Source organism: Platichthys flesus, chromosome 14 (genome assembly GCF_949316205.1).
Source record: "Platichthys flesus chromosome 14, fPlaFle2.1, whole genome shotgun sequence".
NCBI classification, from domain to species: Eukaryota; Metazoa; Chordata; class Actinopteri; order Pleuronectiformes; family Pleuronectidae; genus Platichthys; species Platichthys flesus.
The window spans coordinates 5,912,484-5,931,532 of NC_084958.1; the positions used below are offsets into that span (position 1 = coordinate 5,912,484).

The 19,049-nt window shown below is 38.6% G+C and overlaps 2 protein-coding genes across 3 annotated transcripts; both read left to right on the forward strand.

Moving 5' to 3' along the window:
• The first annotated feature begins 501 nt into the window (after window positions 1–501).
• LOC133967930 (cAMP-dependent protein kinase inhibitor alpha-like) lies at window positions 502–4,862 on the forward strand. Of its 2 annotated transcripts, none has more exons than XM_062403638.1 (3): window positions 502–793; window positions 1,238–1,428; window positions 2,806–4,862. In XM_062403638.1, exons 2-3 carry the CDS (start codon window positions 1,266–1,268, stop codon window positions 2,874–2,876), a joined length of 234 nt encoding a protein of 77 aa, XP_062259622.1. In that variant the 5' UTR covers window positions 502–793; window positions 1,238–1,265; the 3' UTR covers window positions 2,877–4,862. The 2 variants fall into 2 exon arrangements, with proteins under 2 accessions (XP_062259622.1, XP_062259623.1); XM_062403639.1 differs by having other exon boundaries at window positions 504–641.
• Window positions 4,863–5,309: 447 nt separating this feature from the next.
• On the forward strand, window positions 5,310–18,747 carry lyn (LYN proto-oncogene, Src family tyrosine kinase). The gene is made up of 13 exons (XM_062404100.1): window positions 5,310–5,460; window positions 8,076–8,205; window positions 8,437–8,479; window positions 9,315–9,420; window positions 9,940–10,038; window positions 10,236–10,339; window positions 10,449–10,598; window positions 11,321–11,473; window positions 13,838–14,020; window positions 14,733–14,809; window positions 15,523–15,676; window positions 15,969–16,100; window positions 17,658–18,747. The coding sequence occupies exons 2-13, from the start codon at window positions 8,080–8,082 to the stop codon at window positions 17,858–17,860; spliced, it is 1,530 nt and encodes a 509-aa protein (XP_062260084.1). The 5' UTR covers window positions 5,310–5,460; window positions 8,076–8,079; the 3' UTR covers window positions 17,861–18,747.
• Window positions 18,748–19,049: the final 302 nt, after the last annotated feature.

The window sequence follows — 19,049 nt, forward strand, 5'->3', positions numbered from 1 at the left end:
AAGAAGATAAAGGACTTCACAACTCATAGGTAATGTAAAATTAACAATCTTATTATCTATCTATTTAATTAATACAACAATGTAAGTAAAATACTCTTCCCAGCTTTCTCTTTAACACTATACATATAATTCTTTGTTATGTTTGTTCTTTTTAATATTTGTATATGTTATCTTAATCATTATTTTATTTAGTATACTGTCTATTAATCTGCAAATGTATGTGGACACATTGTTATGTTATATGTTTTATTGGAATTTTTTGGAAGGATTATATATATACTGTATATATATATATATGCCTTGTTTGTAAATATGTCGATATTAATAAAGTTTAAAGGTGTATGTTTTAAAGGAAAAAACATCCACCAACAGATTGGATGGCAGATTTTACGAGGGAACGGTGAAAGCATCATGAGGCTGGTGCTCTCCTCTCATCCTTTTGTGTCTCCTGTCCAATCAGCGTTCAGAAGCGGGTGGTTGGCCGCTGATTGGCCGCGGAGGAGGAAGATGTGGCGGCCATGAGAGCGGATCGAGGACTTGTCCAAAGCTGCTGATGTGATTCTTGTGGGTTCGTTGTTTTGAACGAGCTGACACGTTGTGTCATGTGAGGCGGCTGGACTCGTGGTCGCTGCTCACTCTCGGTGATTACGGTTATTTCTATGTGTGTTGTATTGTGTTGATATATTTGTTGGATCGGGGGATGTGATGTGGGGCCGTCGATCTGGATTGTCGGTGAAGTCCCTCCCTGGTAATGTAGCTCGGGGCTGTTGCTCTGGTGGAGCTGTCACTGAGGGTGAGTGGCTGCTGAAACCAGACCCCAACACACAATACAAGTCACATTGTGTCATCGTGTCAGCCTGTGTAGACAAGTTGTCCCAGCTTCACGTGATACTTGACCTGTGGGCCTAATTATGGGCTGGCAGCCTGGGTTAGCATGACACACTTAGTAGATGTCCATAAACTAATATTGAAAAGCTAAGCTCATGGTTCTGTGCCTGTAAAGCACTGTGGGTTTAAAATTACATTAATCATTACATCCGGGTTTAAAATGTAGTCTCAGTACTCTGCCTTTCTGATACCTCATAATAAATATCTACATGAATGTAAAGTCAAAGGATGTCTAGCTGTATCCAATTTTACTGGGAAATCACTGGCTGCACAATGTTTGGACAATAACTTACATATTAGGGAAGTATGTATATGAGGTGTGTGCTGAGCTTCATTTTTCTTCTCCCAGGTGTTGCTGTGTGAACGATGCCCGAGCCATGTCTGATGTTGAGGCCACGTACGCAGACTTCATCGCCTCTGGCAGGACAGGACGAAGGAACGCCATGCACGACATCCTACAGAGTCCCACCGACCCAGAGGGACGAGAGCTGCCCCTCACCCTGTCTCTGTCCCAGATGCACATCAACGCAGGAGGGGGAGGTGAGTACTCTAAGATACTGTGTTCACACATGGCAGTAGAACAGCTACAATAGCTTAAACAATATAGTATTTGGTGTAGTGTCTTGCTTAAAGAAGTTTAGGTTAGTTACAGTATTGTTGCTTTTCTATTTGCACCTGAGCAGACACTGTGACCACAGGCTGTTTAATACACTATAGGTTCTTCACTATTACATTTGACCATATCTCTGCCGCATTCTTGTTTCAACGCAAGTAATTTATACACTAAATACAAGCCAGGTTCCTGAGAATGATTCTGATTGTCCTTTACATGGATTACCACACATTTCAGCTGATTATGAAAGTTTTTTCAGGATGAACAAGTTTGGGCTCATGATCGACCTATGATATAAGTCATCTAGTCTACTCTCATTGAACTTCTCAAACCGTGTACTCAAGAGTCGAGGTGTTTGCTCTCCAACAACATGAGTCAAACTCTGCTTCAAGAGTTGTCCTGTTGCATTGCAAGTTTCCTTTTGGAAGGTTAAGCATCTGCATAAAAGGGGTTTACGTTGTGAAGTACAGGTGCAGTTTAAGTGCTTTAAAGATACCTTTCAATGTTACATTATTAGTCTGCTCGTTATATACTCCCACTTTCTGCCTGCTCATAATAGCTGGGTTTCCCAAATTGAAAGAAATTGATGGCCATTTTACTGTTTTTTTATAATGCATGGTGTGCAGGCATGAGTAAAGGTTTACTGTGGTTTAGGGTTTATGTTCTGCTTTATTGATTATATTCTACGCCATGTTTCATACGTGTATGCATTCTAAACAAAGGGAGACTGTCTTGCTGGTTGTCGGAACAACTATGTGGGGAAACAAATTTAAATATGTGGAAGCTGCACAGCATGACCTTTAAAAGGGTTGATAATCTCTGCACCTTAAAACCGCATGTAACTCTTCTACTGTATATATTGTTGTTTTTTATATTGTTCGATAATTTTGTTTTTAATTTGTTGTTTGTAAAGTGCACACACACCATGACAATTTCCTGTATGTGCAAATATACATGGCAATAAAAATAATTCTAATTCTGATTCTGATAGTTCTGTGTATTAGTCGCATAACTTAAGGGCTTAGTGCTAAGGAAATAATTAGAACTAACAATCTTACAGTCGTTGGTTAAGTGTAAAGTCACTTGATTTTGAGGGGGGGGGGGACAAAATTTTAAATCTGGTTGAGCTATTCAATTCTCCCCTCATCAAATCGTGAAATTATATGGCTTTTTGGTTAAAAAGTCCAATCATCAGTCCAAGAAGCTTAGGACAAATAAAGTATGTATGTGAATACAGACAATAACACTAATATGGTATTTTTAATTCCAGTTCAAATGTTCTCCTTTTCCTGATTGTCCTGCAGAAGGAGACGACCTGGAGGACAGCCAGAGCTCCTCCTCGGCACATCGGGAGGCTGAGCAGAGGAACAGCTAACCCACATGTGTGATGCGTGTGGCTACGTACGTGTGATGAATCCGTTTGTCTAAAGTGGGCGGGTAGCCACAGGGTAGCACCACCGCTGCTGAGGTGCCTATAAGCAGGGCACTGACAAACTCTCATGTCCCTGTGGCTCAGCTGTGCAGTAGAATAACAGACTGATGTGTGAGATGTAGCTCCTGTAGAGCTCATCTTCAGTCTTAGTTACTAAACACAGGGTTCAGATGACTGGAAAGAAACCAGAAAGAGATCCTGTGTGAGTTTTGTAATAGTGTAAGCAATTTGTGAGACCACTGAGACGTGCTGATGTAATGGGTCACAGTGGGAGTAGCATGTTTGTAGAGCTTGTGAGGCTGATAGAGATTATATTGCCAGTTAATGGCTTGTGCTTCTTTTAAATTGACAATACTGTAGAGGGAGTAGAGCTGGAAAACCACATGAACAAATACTCTGAGGTCTGGTTACTGAAAGGTGTAACTGTGTTTGCTGGTTTTGTAGAAAGTGTTTGATGAACAATTTTTCGGATGTGTGCTGCATGGGACACTGGAATATTCTGTAGGAAGCAGCAGAGTGTATCAGTTGGAAGGAAGGTGGTGTGATACCAACCACATACAGTTAGAAAAGGAGACATGTTCCAGTGGTTAAAAGAGGAAGGGTGATGTTGGATTACTGTATCTTTTAAAATACTTTTGTACTCGTCTAATAACACTATTATAATCACAACCTTAAAGCTGAGAATTAGAAGATTAACACCACTCTCATTTCAGTAAATTAAACATGTAGCAGGAGTGGGAGGGCAAGTTTAGCTTAGCATACAGTACGGAAACAGCTAGCCTAGCTTTATCCTAAGGCAACAAAATCCATCTGCACCTTTAAAATGATCTAAGTAGCATTGTAGTATCAGTTTGTGAAATTTAAAATGATTGTTTAATTCACATAAAATTTTGCCGTTTGTGCAATTCTTTTGACTTAATTACACAAATGAGAAACAATAAGTTAAGTTTTAGAGCCTAAAAGGTACCGCTAGGCTACATTTGCTATATGTGAATGGGGCCAAGCTAGTGGTCTTTCTGCTTAACTATGATCAAAGCTGTAAAGGTCTGGGTCTGCTGATTTGTTTTACTCATATCTAAATTCGGTTAATGATTTTGTTACATTGGTTATCCATTTGATTGGATAACAAAGCAGCAGTTTTTTAAGGAACAGTAATTAGACCACAGATTGGCTAAATATGTCCAACTATTCACCATTAATGTACTTTAGCCTCATTATACAGGAGAAATACTGTTGTTTTTCTTTTTTACATGACAAAATGGTACATGAGCTAGCAAGCTACTTAGCTAAACTTAGCTGACTGGCTGTCTGCTCCTGCTATATGATCAGTACACACATGTTAGAGTGGTATTCATCTTCTCATCTCAATGCAGCAAAGTGAGTCTCCCAAAATGTCAAACTATTCCTTAAATGTAGATATGCAATACTCAGTGGAGCTTCCAGTACGTGTTACATGTTTGTGTAAAGGTTTCTGCCTCTGACACGCAGGCTGAGCTACCTCCTGCAACTTCGTGTTATGATGGATACATCCCATAATCATCATCCATAACGACCATCATGCATGCATCTTACGAGCTGTATTTAGTCATTTTTCGTCCCCGTTTTTACGAAGTGTAATCTTACTGAAAGACTGCAGCTTGACTGTGTATCTTTCGTATTCATGCTGATAATATTAAAGTAAATATAGCTCCTTTTTATATAATACTCGTTCCGTCAGGTTTTCAAATTGTAAACTGCCATGTGACTGTATAGTAACTCACTCGCACTACACTAACTACACTGTCTAGCCCCTGCTGTTCCTTATTCAGCATGTAGACACGTGGCAGATGCATGATTCTGCTAATTGTGTAGGTGTTTGTCTGACTGTATATAACCATGTTTTCTACTTCTTGTGTCAATTAAAGTAAAATAAACAATGGATGGGAGTGAACAGGCCAAGTTTCTTGTGTTGTTGTACTTCAGCAGTTTGGCCAACTGGTGGCACTGTGGGGAAATGCATCAAATTTGACACTACAATCAGCAATATACTCAAAATCAGGTTAAATTAAACTGTAACAATACATTTAACAATCATAACAATCATTGGATCAATTATACATACAGAAGAAGAAATGGAAATGCCAAAGGCCCCTGCAGAATTCTTTAGCTGTCTTTTTTCATGACACTGTAAAACTGTTATCTTCTTCAATATTACCAAACTTATTTTCATATACAAAGGCCTCAAGTATCACGTGTCTGCTGCAACTGAGTGTGTATGTGTCTGTGTGCTGCTGATTATGCAAATAATCATTAGACAATTGTACCAGGAAGTTAAGGCAAGAAAGAAAAATCCCCAACCATTTTTTCCAAGTTCCTCATTCTGTGAGCTGAGGGTAACACTCCATGTACAGCGGCTGACCCACTTGTCAAGCCAGACACCGCCAGTCTGTACTTTAGGAAACTCACACAAAGGAAATCTAAGAACTACAAGACTAAACATTGCAGTAACTGTTTCCTTGACCAAGGAGGGGGACACACGGGTAAAGCGGTAAGTACAAATGAATGTGAGGTGTGAATGAATCTAGTCAGTAATGTGCATTACACTCTGTTCATGCACACTCACGCACAGACAAACAGAGTTTATGCATTTGTGGAATGTGTCTCTGATTAGAATGGAGATGATAAGATAACCTGTTAATTTTGAGCGTTTTACTCGTACTGATGGTTGTATTAAATATAGAGCTATTGTATGTATTAAAAAGGTTTTGAGTTGCTGTGTTATGTTTTTTAAGTCTCATTGTGAGTAGATATGGATCTGTTATTGAAGTGTAACCAGGAAGAGAAAACACTGTTAAAATATAATGGGTAATAGGAATCTCAATATGATTCTCTCTGAGAATCTAGAAAATGAATAAATCAGCATTTAACTCAATATTAAGTGGGTTTTTAAGCATCTTTGCTCAAAATGTGTTCAGAATCATCAGTTGCAGTTTTTACATTAAATTCCACATTGGGTTATTTCCTCTCGAGGTCTTTGTCTCATTTCATTCTAAACCACCCCATTTTGTCTCAGCCAGAGGAAAGGAGAAAGTATGTTTTTTAGAGAATTGGAAATCTTGAGTCTCTGTGTGTGTGCGTCTGTGTGTGCGTGCGCAAGCCCCTTATCTCCTCAGACCCCTGGTTTCCGGCTGTATGCTGACTGTCAAGTTAAAAATATAACAGAGGCACTGAACCTGCAAAACACATGACACCCTCGTCATAAACCATAAAGCTGTTCTAACGTTTTCACAGTTTGTTTACAACAAAAAGTACCGGCTCAGAATTGCATGTCAAGCTGTGTCTTGTTTTTCTTGTGTTGATTTATTTGCAGAAACCTCCAGGCTATTTAGACAGGCTTAGCTCTAGTTAATGTTTTGGGGTTTGCCCCTTCTCTGTCTGCCTTTGGGCTGATGGAGTTTCCACTTGGTTTCTTCAAATAACCAAACTCAGTCTGACTCAGTTGGGCAGCTTGACACTGCCCCACACGCACCATCTTTGAGTACAAAAAACACTATTGTTTTGCATGCTATCACTCAAAACTGTATCATGAACTCAGTTTCCTACTGACAAGGGAGGTTACGATGCTTTTTGAGTCCTTAAAGCAACGGGTTTAATAAATTATCCTAAAATGATTTACTGTCTCTAAGAGTACCGGTGTCTGTCACCATGGTTAATACTAATATATCTTGCAGTCATCCGTGTTCCCCTTTTTCTTTGATGGTCCTTTGACTGTTCCTATAGTGTCAAAATTTCCTGAACATCCACTGAATGTAATTGTTTGAAATGATGTGCAAACATTCATATCCTCTTGGAATTGAATCCCAATGACTTTGGTGACCCGCTGACCTCTACCACCAACATTAGGTATGATTTGTGCTTTTAAGTGTGACATCATGACAACTGTGCCACTGCAGTTTACTTGAAAGCATCTCTATACAAGCCACTTCATTGAAAGCCGTATATTTTTTACATACCCAGCATTTTTATTTCATTTTTATTCTATTGCATTTTTTATATTTATTCTTATTTCAACCTCAATCTGAACTGCCTGCTGCTGTAACAACAGAATTTCCCTGGTTTCTGGATCAATAAAGTTGTATCTTATCTTATCTTAAGTGAAAAGTGTAAGTGACCATTGTTTCCAGTAATGTGTTCCCCTATTTTGTATTACCATTTAAATAAGTTCTTTAAATAATGTCCTTTGTGTTGCTGAACACAGAAACAATACTAGGGATGTCACAACCCTGGTCATGTGTTTTCCCTAAATGCAAATCAGGAGTCCCAGTTAAGATGTACCTCAATGTATATATAGGCTTGATCTTCAACTTTATGTCACATAACCAGATATGTTTATACACAGGTCTTAATTTTTTGTATTGTTCATTTACATGGGAGTATTTTGTGTTGGTGTAAGTCATTGAGGTAGTGGAATTGAGTCTCGTTACAGAAGACATGTTTACATGGACTCCAACATTGTCCATTAAAAACATCTGAATAAGACATTGCATGGGAACAGCATTTTCTGATGGTACTACCTCGAATAAGGTCATATTCAGAATTTAGAGGGGATGTATTCCAAACCCAGTAGCATTATATTCTCAATCCCATTAAAACGTCCTATTACATATTACCTTAGGGCAGTTACCAAATGCTTGGCGACACATGCCCTTGGTTAAACATCCTTTGTTCGAGTGTAAAACATGTGGGACATAATGTTGAAAATAGTCATAATCAGACATACGTTCTGTTACGTGCAAACTGGAATATGAATGGAATTTTCTGGTAGAAATGTAAACATGTAAACATCATAATTGAAATAATGTCTCATTCAGAATAAGGTAGATATACAGGATATTGCTCTCCCAGTCTACATTGAAATCGACTGAGAGCTGACAATTTGTGTGTGCATGTGAACTTCCTCGATCTCTTTTGATCACATTGTGACAAGTGATAAAAACAGAACAAATAAAATGTCACTGGTCTGGTTCTGTGTAATTTTTACATTAAAAAAAGAACGAGGAGACACAGGTGTGCAATACGACATTTTAAGTGTTGTTTGTTTTAGCAGCTGTGAATGTGCAACATTCCATTTTATGCTTCCCGTTTTCTGACTTCCTCGTGCAGCAGGATGGGCTGCATGCAATCCACCGAAGCTCTGAACGACATTGTGCCAGGGAAGAACAGACAGTCGACTGAACACACCGATCAAACGCACTATGTCAGAGACCCCACCTCCAACACAAAACCACAAAAGGTAAGTGGCCAGACAGCTGGGCTTGGGAAACACAAGCATTTCAGTGAAAGAAGATTACACAATGTGATCTGCTCTCATTGGAACAAAGTGTAATGATGCTGATCTTGTAAAAGGGAAGTATTTCAGTCCTTTTTAAAGTTCCGATACACAGATGAACCTTGATTGGGAAAAACATTGACTTAGACTTTAACTAATGATCAGAACTTCTCTTTTTCACTTTTTGCTTTCCAGAGTGACTCCCTGCTACCGGGTCAGGTGTTCCAAAAGTTGGAAGGTATGCCTCCCTCTTTCTGTCTTTTTGTTTCACTTACTTACTGACTTCAAACTAATGAAAGTACCTACAGCTCAGTATGTGAGCTAAATGAGGGTTTGTTCCAGAATTAACGTTCCTTGTTAATACAGGCTAAATTAAACATTTCTAAAAAGCCTGGATTCCAATAGAGGGCTCTATATTTATAGTATACACAAATGCCAATATGTAGGGTTATAGACGTGTTAATAAGAGATTTATTTATATAGCATATTAAAAACAAGTTGAAAAAGTAAATAGATTACAACAGTATATAAGAATAATTATTTATTGTAATATTAAATAATTGAAATAAGACAAATAAGCAAGATTAGAAATAAAGACAGTGTGATAGCAGTTACAGAAATATATAATAACATGAGATTGGAAGCTTTGAGGATTTATCTGAAACATACCGTTGAGTCTTATCGATGAATCTAAACATGTCTGCTCTTGGTTCTGGCTCTACCCAATAGCCCTTGAGTTTAATGCCACACGATGTCATTTTCTTCAACACTTCCACTTAGAGCTAAGCTATATCTTCCAGGCTAGCTTAACACAAACTGGTTCTAGCATGTTAGCCAATGCTGAGTGTTTGAAGTTTAGTTAGGTAAGGCCACATTATATGGAGCCGCAAATTAAAACATTGTCATATTAAAACTACAAAGAAGACTTACAGCACAGTTAACTGATATTACTGTTCAGTACGAGTGCTCGCAGTCATACAATATTGCATTCTGTGGATATTGAAGTTATGGACCTATTCATTTTGATGTACTACACTTAACATTTAAATATTTTTTTCTGTTTCATCTCTCAGAGCAAACCACGGTTGGGAAAATAGTGGTCGGCCTTTACCCTTACAAAGCCGTGCACCCAGATGACCTAGCGTTCAAGAAAGGCGAGAAGATGATAGTCTTAGAGGAGTGAGTGTCTGATGTGGATATTAGAGTGATTCAACTCCCAGAAATGTTATCCATCATTTATGTACTGCAACATGTAAGGTGAAAACAAAGATGAAAGCTTACACCAGCTATGAAATGAGCTCTGATAAAACTGCACACCACGAGCAGACTGTCAGAGTCAGGTACAGTTCACACTTGCCCATTCAACCCCGACAACGCAGTAGTTGAGTCAACATTACAGACTGTTGCATCACTTCAGGAACATGATTTAGATTCTGAGTAAGATCCAAATGTTTTAAAAGAAAGGCTGAATTTGAATAAGTATTCAGTGAATGATGCATACGACATTTATATATTTGAATTTGGTACATGTATCAAACACAATATTCCCCCTTGCTGTAGGCATCAGATGAGTATTTATGATGACCATTGAGAATCGTTTTTTTTAAATTACTTTTTTGTAAGTGAAAATTCAACTTCAACAATGACTATCAAAGGAAAAACAATAATTGTGCTAAAATTAATTGGTCGTTTATGCAGATGTGGTGAGTGGTGGAAAGCAAAGTCACTGATAACCAGCAAAAAGGGATTCATCCCGTCCAATTACATCGCTAAAGCCGACACCATGGAAGCGGAAGAGTGAGTAGCTACAACCCTAACACCTTTTGTTTGTTTTCTGAAAAAACTTTTACAAAAATTTTGATCCAAGCTAAAGACCGCTTAATTTGACATCGTATGAAAAGTGTTATGCTTTATTAACTTGGTGCGATTGGGAGAAATAGATAATATAATTATTAGGAATATGTCAGTTTTAGTCCATTTCCTGTTCATTCTAGGTGGTTTTTCAAGGACATGGCAAGAAAGGATGCGGAGAGGCAGTTGCTGGCTCCGGCAAACAAACCTGGCTCTTATCTTATCAGGGAGAGCGAAACACCAAAGGGTGAGTAAATCACAACAGCACATTATCAACAATCTTCACATTGTGGATTACATATCGTGCTCCTGCTTCATTTAAACCACTTGAAATGACTAAACTGTTTTTTCCACAGGGAGTTATTCATTGTCCATCAGAGACGTCGACCTTCAGAGGGCAGACTCAGTCAAACACTATAAGATAAGAACAATGGATAATGGCGGCTACTACATCTCTCCGAAAATCACATTCCTTGACATCGGCAGCTTGATCAAACACTACCACAGTGAGTATGAATCTGGAATAGAAGAACTAAAAGAACTCCAACAGTAGCCTAAGGAGTAAAATACTTTACTTGTTAATCACTGCAGCAAGTAGAGAAGTTAAGCTATCGGAGGTCAGAAAAAAACGATTAGAAAAAAAGAGAGCACATACCTCTCTGAGTGAGGCCTGAAGGTCCCCTTATCAAACCACATTTAAATAGCAACATTTTATTTGCATCTGCACCAAATTTCCCTCTCACATAAGTCCTATAAATTGCCTGGTTTCTTAAATCAACATCCATGAGTAATCTCGTTGAAAATGACAATTGTAAAGACAAACTATCCCAACAGAAACATACAAAGGACAGGTTGTGCTTTGATACTGAACACCTCTGGCTGGCTGCTAACCCTACCTCCAGGCTTTATGCAAAGCTATAGGAAAAATACCTCAGGGCTCATCACACACTATGTCATTCAAAACATTGTGATCCTCTCATTAAAGGTTGCTTGAATAGCTGTGCTGTGCATTTTTCGAAAGTGGGGACATTTTGACCGGTATTCACGTTTTCAATGGGCTGCTTGAGGTTTAAGACTTGGTTTTAGGGGTTAGTATTAAGTTTAGGGTTGGGCATTAAGCTTGGAGGGTTAAGGTTAGGGTAAGGGGTGAGGGAATGTATTACCTCAAAGAGTGTCCTCACTAAGATAGAAGTACAAACTCGTGTGTGTGTGTCTTTGCACCTACCAGACAAACCGGATGGCCTGTGTCGTAAACTAGAACGCCCATGTGTAAAACCCAAAGCCCAGAAACCATGGGATAAAGACGCCTGGGAGATTTCCAAAGATTCAATTAAGATGTTGAAGAAACTGGGAGCAGGGCAGTTTGGGGAAGTCTGGATGGGTGAGTACAGACCAAAACATTGATTTAAACAATGAGGCTGACCAGCTACTGCTTCTAATGTCCAAGAATAAATAGAGGTTGAAGTTGGAAAAGGAGGACTCCATATTTACGTAATCCCCTTTGGGATATACAACACCTTGCAGTGGTGGAGGGACTTGTCTGTGTTGGTGGAAGTTTTAGACAAACAGAGGTGGAGTTAGGGAAACTGAGAAAAGACAGTTTAAAGGTAGATTAGAGGGGAGGTAGCATAGACTGAATATAGAGATGGACGATGCTTCCTCCCACTGTTCAGAAATTACACCAAAACATCTGGATATGAGCGCGGCCATAGAGCACACAGCCTGAGTCTGCACAGTAGTGATCAAGGGACGGAGCCATGGTAGCAAGGTCCTGTCGATAAACCCGCTGGACTGATCACAAATCAATCCCAGCTATCAATCATGACATTTTACCCGGATTTGATAGCGTTACTAACTGGTTAAAACAAGACGTTTTGAGCAAACACTAGTGTGATAAGAACTACCTGAAAAGACAAAACCATCTTTGAAAAAATGTATATTAGATGTGTACTTCTCTTGACTTGTCCAATGTCCCATCCACTAACGCGGGTGAGGTGGGACTGCCAGCTAGCCATCATGGGGCAATCAAGACAATTTTAGCTTCTCTCTTGGTGGCTGTCATGTCGTCCGTCTTTATGTGTAAGACAACATCTTGCAAAAAATTATCTTCTGCTTTGAAAACAAATACAATTTGCCTAGTGCAACCACAATGGTTACGTGGGTAGCTGCACTATAACTCATACTGTAATTCCAAGGTAGTAGAAGAATGGGGCAAAAAGTTATATTTCAAAGACAATAAACACGTCCTCCTCTTATTTAAAATTAAATGTATTACAGATCTTTGTGGACAATTTTCATAATTTCTCTTAAAATATGGTCACATGTGTCCACACATGCGCTGTAGTAGAAAGTGTCTCATGAAGATCACAGCTGCATGTTGTCAGTGTTATTGTCTAAGGGGAAATGTTTGACTCTGATGGGATTTAAACAGAAACACACAAAAACAACTACCCCAGTGATAAAGAGATTTATCATTTGAGTCTTAAAAACAAGAGGAAAGTAGACAAGTGTTTTGGCATTTTTGTTTTGTCTGTGAGTTGTAATAAAGAGAGTGTACATAATACACAGAAAAAGACTACTAGATAAATACAAAGACTCATGGTTATAAACTTATTTTCAAAATTGTAATACGTGAGAACATGAGAGATGTGAATTCGTTGTGGTGTCGGAGTATTTTTGGATGATTTGCATTTGTGGTCGGTAGGAAAATAAACATGGGCGCTGTTGGTTTCACAGACTCTGGGTTTGCCAGCTGTCAGTAGGCGGAGGAACGGGAAGTTGGGGCCAACATGTTTGATCAAAGTAAGAGTCCAGGTTTCTATCAAGACAGTTTCATGAATAGTGCCACCATTAGCCCAAACTCACTCAGCCTTCTTTTCCCTTTTGACTCCTCAACCTTCTTGTCATCTCTAATAGTTTCAAGTCTTCCGTGATGTTTACCAGGATTATATGCAGTGACCTAGTGACTGCAGTATTTCACTGGATATCTAGAAATACTGTATCTGGTATTCTTTTCAGGGCTTCCTTCAATTTGCAATATGCTGAGTTGATCCAGAATTCGCTCTGTAAGCAAGTATTAGTTTGATTCTGGCAGCCGTAGGTAACCACAGACTGAGTCATGTGTCACAAACAACCGACATATTCAACATGGTCAGATAAGGATCACTGACACCTAGGTTTTTCGCAAACTTGGTTGGAGATAAAGAGTTGATCAAAATAAAAATATTGACCGGCAAACTAAGAGATTAGTTGAGATGGCGTTCCTTCATACACGTGAATATGTCTGAGAGACATAACAGGACAGTGGTTTAGAACTGCACTGTGGGACATGTGTGATCCATTTTTTTTGGAACCAGTTTTAGGGCGTACAAGTAAGGACACCTCAGCCTCTACTGCATGACTTTATGAATGGGCAATACTAAAATGATGTTGCGATGCTAAAATCGACAAGAAAAAACAATGAATTTTCTGTGAAAAGATTGAATAACGATGGTAGTTTATATTTAATAGTTCAATCTTGCATCAGAATATTGATCAGACAGGTATTTAAACAATGGTTTTGACAGATTAACATAGTAGTAATGGCTGTTTACATTGTCTGAGCTATAGTCTGTTTCCAATTCAATTGACATTGCATTTCACTGAGACCATGCGGCATGAGAAGCAGATGATTTCATCAAAAAATGGAAACAACCACTACTCTCTGTTCCCCATTCCCCATTCCCCCCCTCTGACTGCACATCAGCTTACTACAACAACTCAACCAAAGTGGCGGTGAAGACTCTGAAGACCGGCACGATGACGGCTGAAGCCTTCATGGACGAAGCCAACGTCATGAAGACGCTGCAGCACGACAGGCTGGTGCGTCTCTACGCTGTCGTCACCAAGACACCACCCATCTACATCATCACCGAATATATGGAAAATGGTAAATCAGCTTAATAATTGACACATGCAGCTGACATTCTTATCTGGGGAACGACTTACAATGAACGCAGCCGGAATAAATTTATTTGATTTGTCTTTCGCAATAAGCAGCTAATAAAAAGTGCAAATGTCAGCAGATTAGGGTTGGGATATACAGTATTCCTGTCGCCACACAACTTCCATCCTTCGATTTTAGGTCCACTTTCATTTCCCCTTCTGTGCCCTCTTGGCTCTGTTTCTCACAGGCATTGTATCACCTGTTTTATAGATGACACGCTGTTTTAACTACCAGGGACACCTGTTCATTGAAAACTCTTCTTAACTGCTCAGAGGCTCAGATGAATTGTGCATAAGTAAGAGGAGAGGGGGAAAGGTCATTGGGAGCGAGTCAGCTTTTTCCACAGGAATGGTCATATGCTAACGGAAGGCTAATCCTGTTTCTTGGAGCTATTTTTGATAAAACATGTGGAAAAATCACCTGTTACATCCCGAACAAGACAATGTAAAGCCTTGCTATCGAGGGATGGGAGGACGACCTGAAAAAGTGTCCACTACTATTTCAGAACAGACCAACTAACGCTGCTCTCTCACACAAGTATTTTCACAGCAGTGCTCCAAATGCTGAGCGCCAAAGCACTGCAAGGGTTTACATACAATGCACCTCACACCTGTGCATGACACTGATATTGTTTCCTATCCTGTCTTGTCTTCAGGCAGCCTACTAGACTTCTTAAAGAGCAATGAAGGGTGCCAACTGCAACTGCCCAAACTCATCGACTTCTCAGCACAGGTGATTTTAACTCAGACCACAATGTGGTGCTTATTTTTTCACAGCTCAGTTGCTTCATGGTTACAAAACAGTTGTATCGTCACTGTTTCCATAAAATGAGGAACCAAAGGCAAAAGTAAAAATATTAATCTTCACTGTTTCAACACACTTGAGGCCTACCACAGACAAAGCACATCCAAACAAGTATTTCCTGTGAATTGTGAAGTACTAAAAAGAAAACACTGAAATAAATTATACTTTGCAGTCATTTTAGTAAGTGTTAAGTGTTAGTAAGTGAAAAGCAAAGCTTTGAATTTGTTTTGTTGGGTTTGCACTTCAGCTGGAACTACCAATTATTTTCATTAGCAATTGATTTTTTTTTTTTTATTAAATGATCAATCATTACGTCAATAGTGTATTCTGTATATCCATGTATTATATTAAAATAGAATAAAAAAATGGCAACTGTCTAATTCATATGTGATTTTTCTTCTGATCAATTGATGGTGTAACCAGTTGTTGAGTTTCAATTCTTAGTTTGTTTGTATAACTCTCTGACTGATATGTCTGTATAACATCTGTTACATCCCATAATGATTTTGTATATGATATCATTGAGACACTTTTTCCAAATGAAGTTAGTAATATCTGATGTATTGTGTACTATGTATTCATTTCTCTTTACTGTATTATCTACAGTCTTACTGTTGGTTTTTTATGTTTGTCTGTTTCAGATAGCAGAGGGCATGGCATACATAGAGAAGAAGAATTACATCCACAGGGACCTGAGAGCAGCGAATGTCCTGGTCTCAGAAAGTCTGCTCTGTAAAATCGCTGACTTTGGACTGGCCAGAATCATAGAGGATGACGAGTACACTGCCCGAGAGGGTAAAGTTTCTAATACCGTATTTTTACATTCAATAATTTCGTTTTTCCCATCGCAAACGACCTGACTCCTTCACTGAATGCTTGTGACACATTAGAAATCAAAAATCCCCTCCAGGCAGCTAGAGGCAGGATAGTCTACTTATTTGAAAATACCCTATTTTTGCATGACAAGCCCGACACTATTTGTTTCATTGACCAGTTGATCATGTGCACCCATACCACAATGAACAGTCCCCCTGATGGTAAAGCGAATGAATGATAAATTAAGTGTTTGTATGTGTGTTGACCACAGGAGCTAAATTCCCCATTAAATGGACGGCACCAGAGGCCTTCAACTACGGCTCTTTCACCATCAAGTCAGACATGTGGTCCTTCGGAGTTTTGCTCTACGAGATCGTCACCTACGGAAAGATTCCTTACCCAGGTAAACAGGCTCCTTTAAGATATCACCACTATACCCACATCTCATTGTATTGACTCTCGATGTCGCCCTGTGTTTCCTGTATCCCAGCTGTGCGACCAGTTATTTAGCCTCTTTTAATATAGTTACCTTGTTTCTTCTACTCATTTATTTTGCTTGAAAATATAAATTCTACTATCGGATTCTACAATGCTTTCTTTTAATTCTCTGTCTGTGCTGTTCTTGATGTCCCCGTGCAGCACCTTGAATCTACCTCTGTGTATGAACTTGGCTTCTTAAATAAAACTGCCATGCCCAGAATAATATCATTAATTTGTAGTTAATCCCACTATAAGGTTCACTGTGAGTTGTTGCCGAAGCTTTGTTTGAATAGGTAATATTTTGATAAAAATAAAAGTAAGAGAAGAGAGCGTATAACCTGTTATACTGCTTCTCATCAACAGTAAGGTACACTTCAGACAAAACACACTGAGGTCTATGAACGGACAGGGCAATAGATTAATCAATCTTTTCAGGATATTTTGTATTTTATTCAAATTCCAGTTTTTTTTCAATGTAAGTGAAAGTACTTTTTAAAATCTGTGAGAGATGGAAACACACTGACGAAGCAAACATATAACTCATGTGACTGGTCAGCTGTTTCCATCTTCTTCTTCTACACAGGAGGAGGCTGTTTGTCTTTTTCTTCTTCTACATAGGAGGAGGCTGTTTGTCTTTTTCTTCTTCTACACAGGAGGAGGCTGTTTATCCTCTTCTCTCGACAGAACACTTAAATGTGGCACTCGGCTGACATTAAGCATCGTTTAAATTCTGCTTACTGAAAAAATGTAAACTGTAATTTGTCCCAAAGTCTTTTCTATACAGTCTATGGTCCTAAGGCGACTGGTTTTATCTTTTCTTCTTCTCTTCAACACATTTTGGAGGTTATTTTTTTCCTGGGTCGACCTCCTATTTTTCTACGGTTTATCACGATAGCTTATTCCGCCACCTGCTGACCAAACTACGCACTCTACTTTATTGGCGCCAAAGTAGATGGAGCTGGTTTTCTCTTCCTTTCCTTCTTTCTGTCCTACTTTGTTTCTGTCTTCCTGTCTTCCTGTCCTTCTTTCTTTCTTTCTTCTTATCTATTCTTGGATATATTTATGAAATAGACTAACCTAATCAAAAAATTAACTAAAGCAGCTGAATGTAAAAATAAACATTTATACATTTTGGCTGATATGTTAATCTTTTCTTTTTTTTAGAACCTTAACTTTGACTTAAAGTTTGAGAGACTTTACAGTTAAGGCTCCCAAAATATATAACAATAACTTAAACGTGATATTTTATATTATGAGTCATATTGGAAGCAAATACTTTGACATTTACTCCTCTCTACTGGAGAACTTTAATTTCCATTCTTCATGGGAAAAACTTTGATTTGCATAGAATGTACTGCCTCAGTGAGCAGTGCTGCCATGGAGACACGCTAGAACACTAGAAGTGAATAAACTTGTCTGTTCCTACAGCTTCACTTGTTACATATTCCTCCTCACACATCCATGCTTGTGCTGTTTTCAGGTATGACTAAAGGGGAGGTGATGTCCTCAGTGCAGCGGGGCTACAGGATGGCACAGCCTGACAACTGTACTGCTGAGCTCTACGAAGTCATGATGTGCTGCTGGAAGAAGCTGCCTGAAGACAGACCCACCTTCGATTACCTGCAGAGCGTCCTGGGAGACTTCTACACTGCCACAGAGGGACAGTACCAACAACAACTATAAAGAGAGAGAGAGAGAGAGAGAGAGAGAGAGAGAGAGAGAGAGAGAGAGAGAGAGAGAGAGAGAAAGAGAGAGAGAGAGAGAGACGGACACTTCCATAAAGACTTTTACAAATAACTTCTCTCTACTTCTACAACTTCAAATATGTGTTTTTATTCATAGATGTTTTTTATACATAAATAACACATTCTACCCTTTTTTGTTCCAGTATATATGTACACTGACCATTTACCTTCTCTGTGTAGAAATAAAAATGTTCCAATGCTGTTGACTATCACCCCGAACAACACATTGAGGATAATATTGAACAAACTTGATTTAAAAAACAGCAATTCATTATGTAAAATATACCCTTGTGCTCAGGCATGTAAATATTTTGGCCGAACAGGCTTTTAGCTCTCCATTTATTTTCTAATATGTGTTTGTGTACAGAGGATCTGAACAAACTGCTGACTTCATGCAAAGAGTTTGCAAACATACAAGAGATGGAAGCTGCTCAAACACTGGGACACTCCTCTCGTGTAGATGTTAACAACAAATATTGTTAATGCTGTTTGTATTCTGCTGCTTGCTGTTTCACTTCATATTGAAGCGCTGTAGCCTTTGCTTATTTTGTTTGTTTCAGGAGATAAATGTAAAATCTCTTGTTTTATCATTTCATCTCTATCATTTCAAACATGGTCTTTATATTATGTGATCTTTTTTACGTAAGTGGGTTTGACACAGGCATGCTCTAGATGTTCTCTTGGTGACTAAAAGAAAAAGTTACTTCAGTTTAAATGTAGCACATGATTGAGCTGTTGGTTTGTCACGTAAAGATAATTTGAGCTGTATACTTGTAGCTATGTGAATGAGAATGTGTAAAGACTAAAGAACTATGCAATAATTGACTCTATGTTGGGTGCCTTTGTATGTTTAGCTCATCTTTTAGAGGTTTAGCTGTGACTGTTACTTTAAAACAGTTATCCTGAACAACCTCTATTGATTAAGCTTTAAATCAAATTGATCATATATGATTTTAACTTAAACATTTAATTTGGCAAATTGCATTGGTGTTTAAGTTAATGAGCGTAAAATATACTTTTTTGTCATGGTATGAAGAAATATATCCAAAGTTAGAAGAAGATAATTGCTTATTCATTCAATGAAGATATAACACATATTATGAGAAAGAGACAGTTTATGGGCCAGA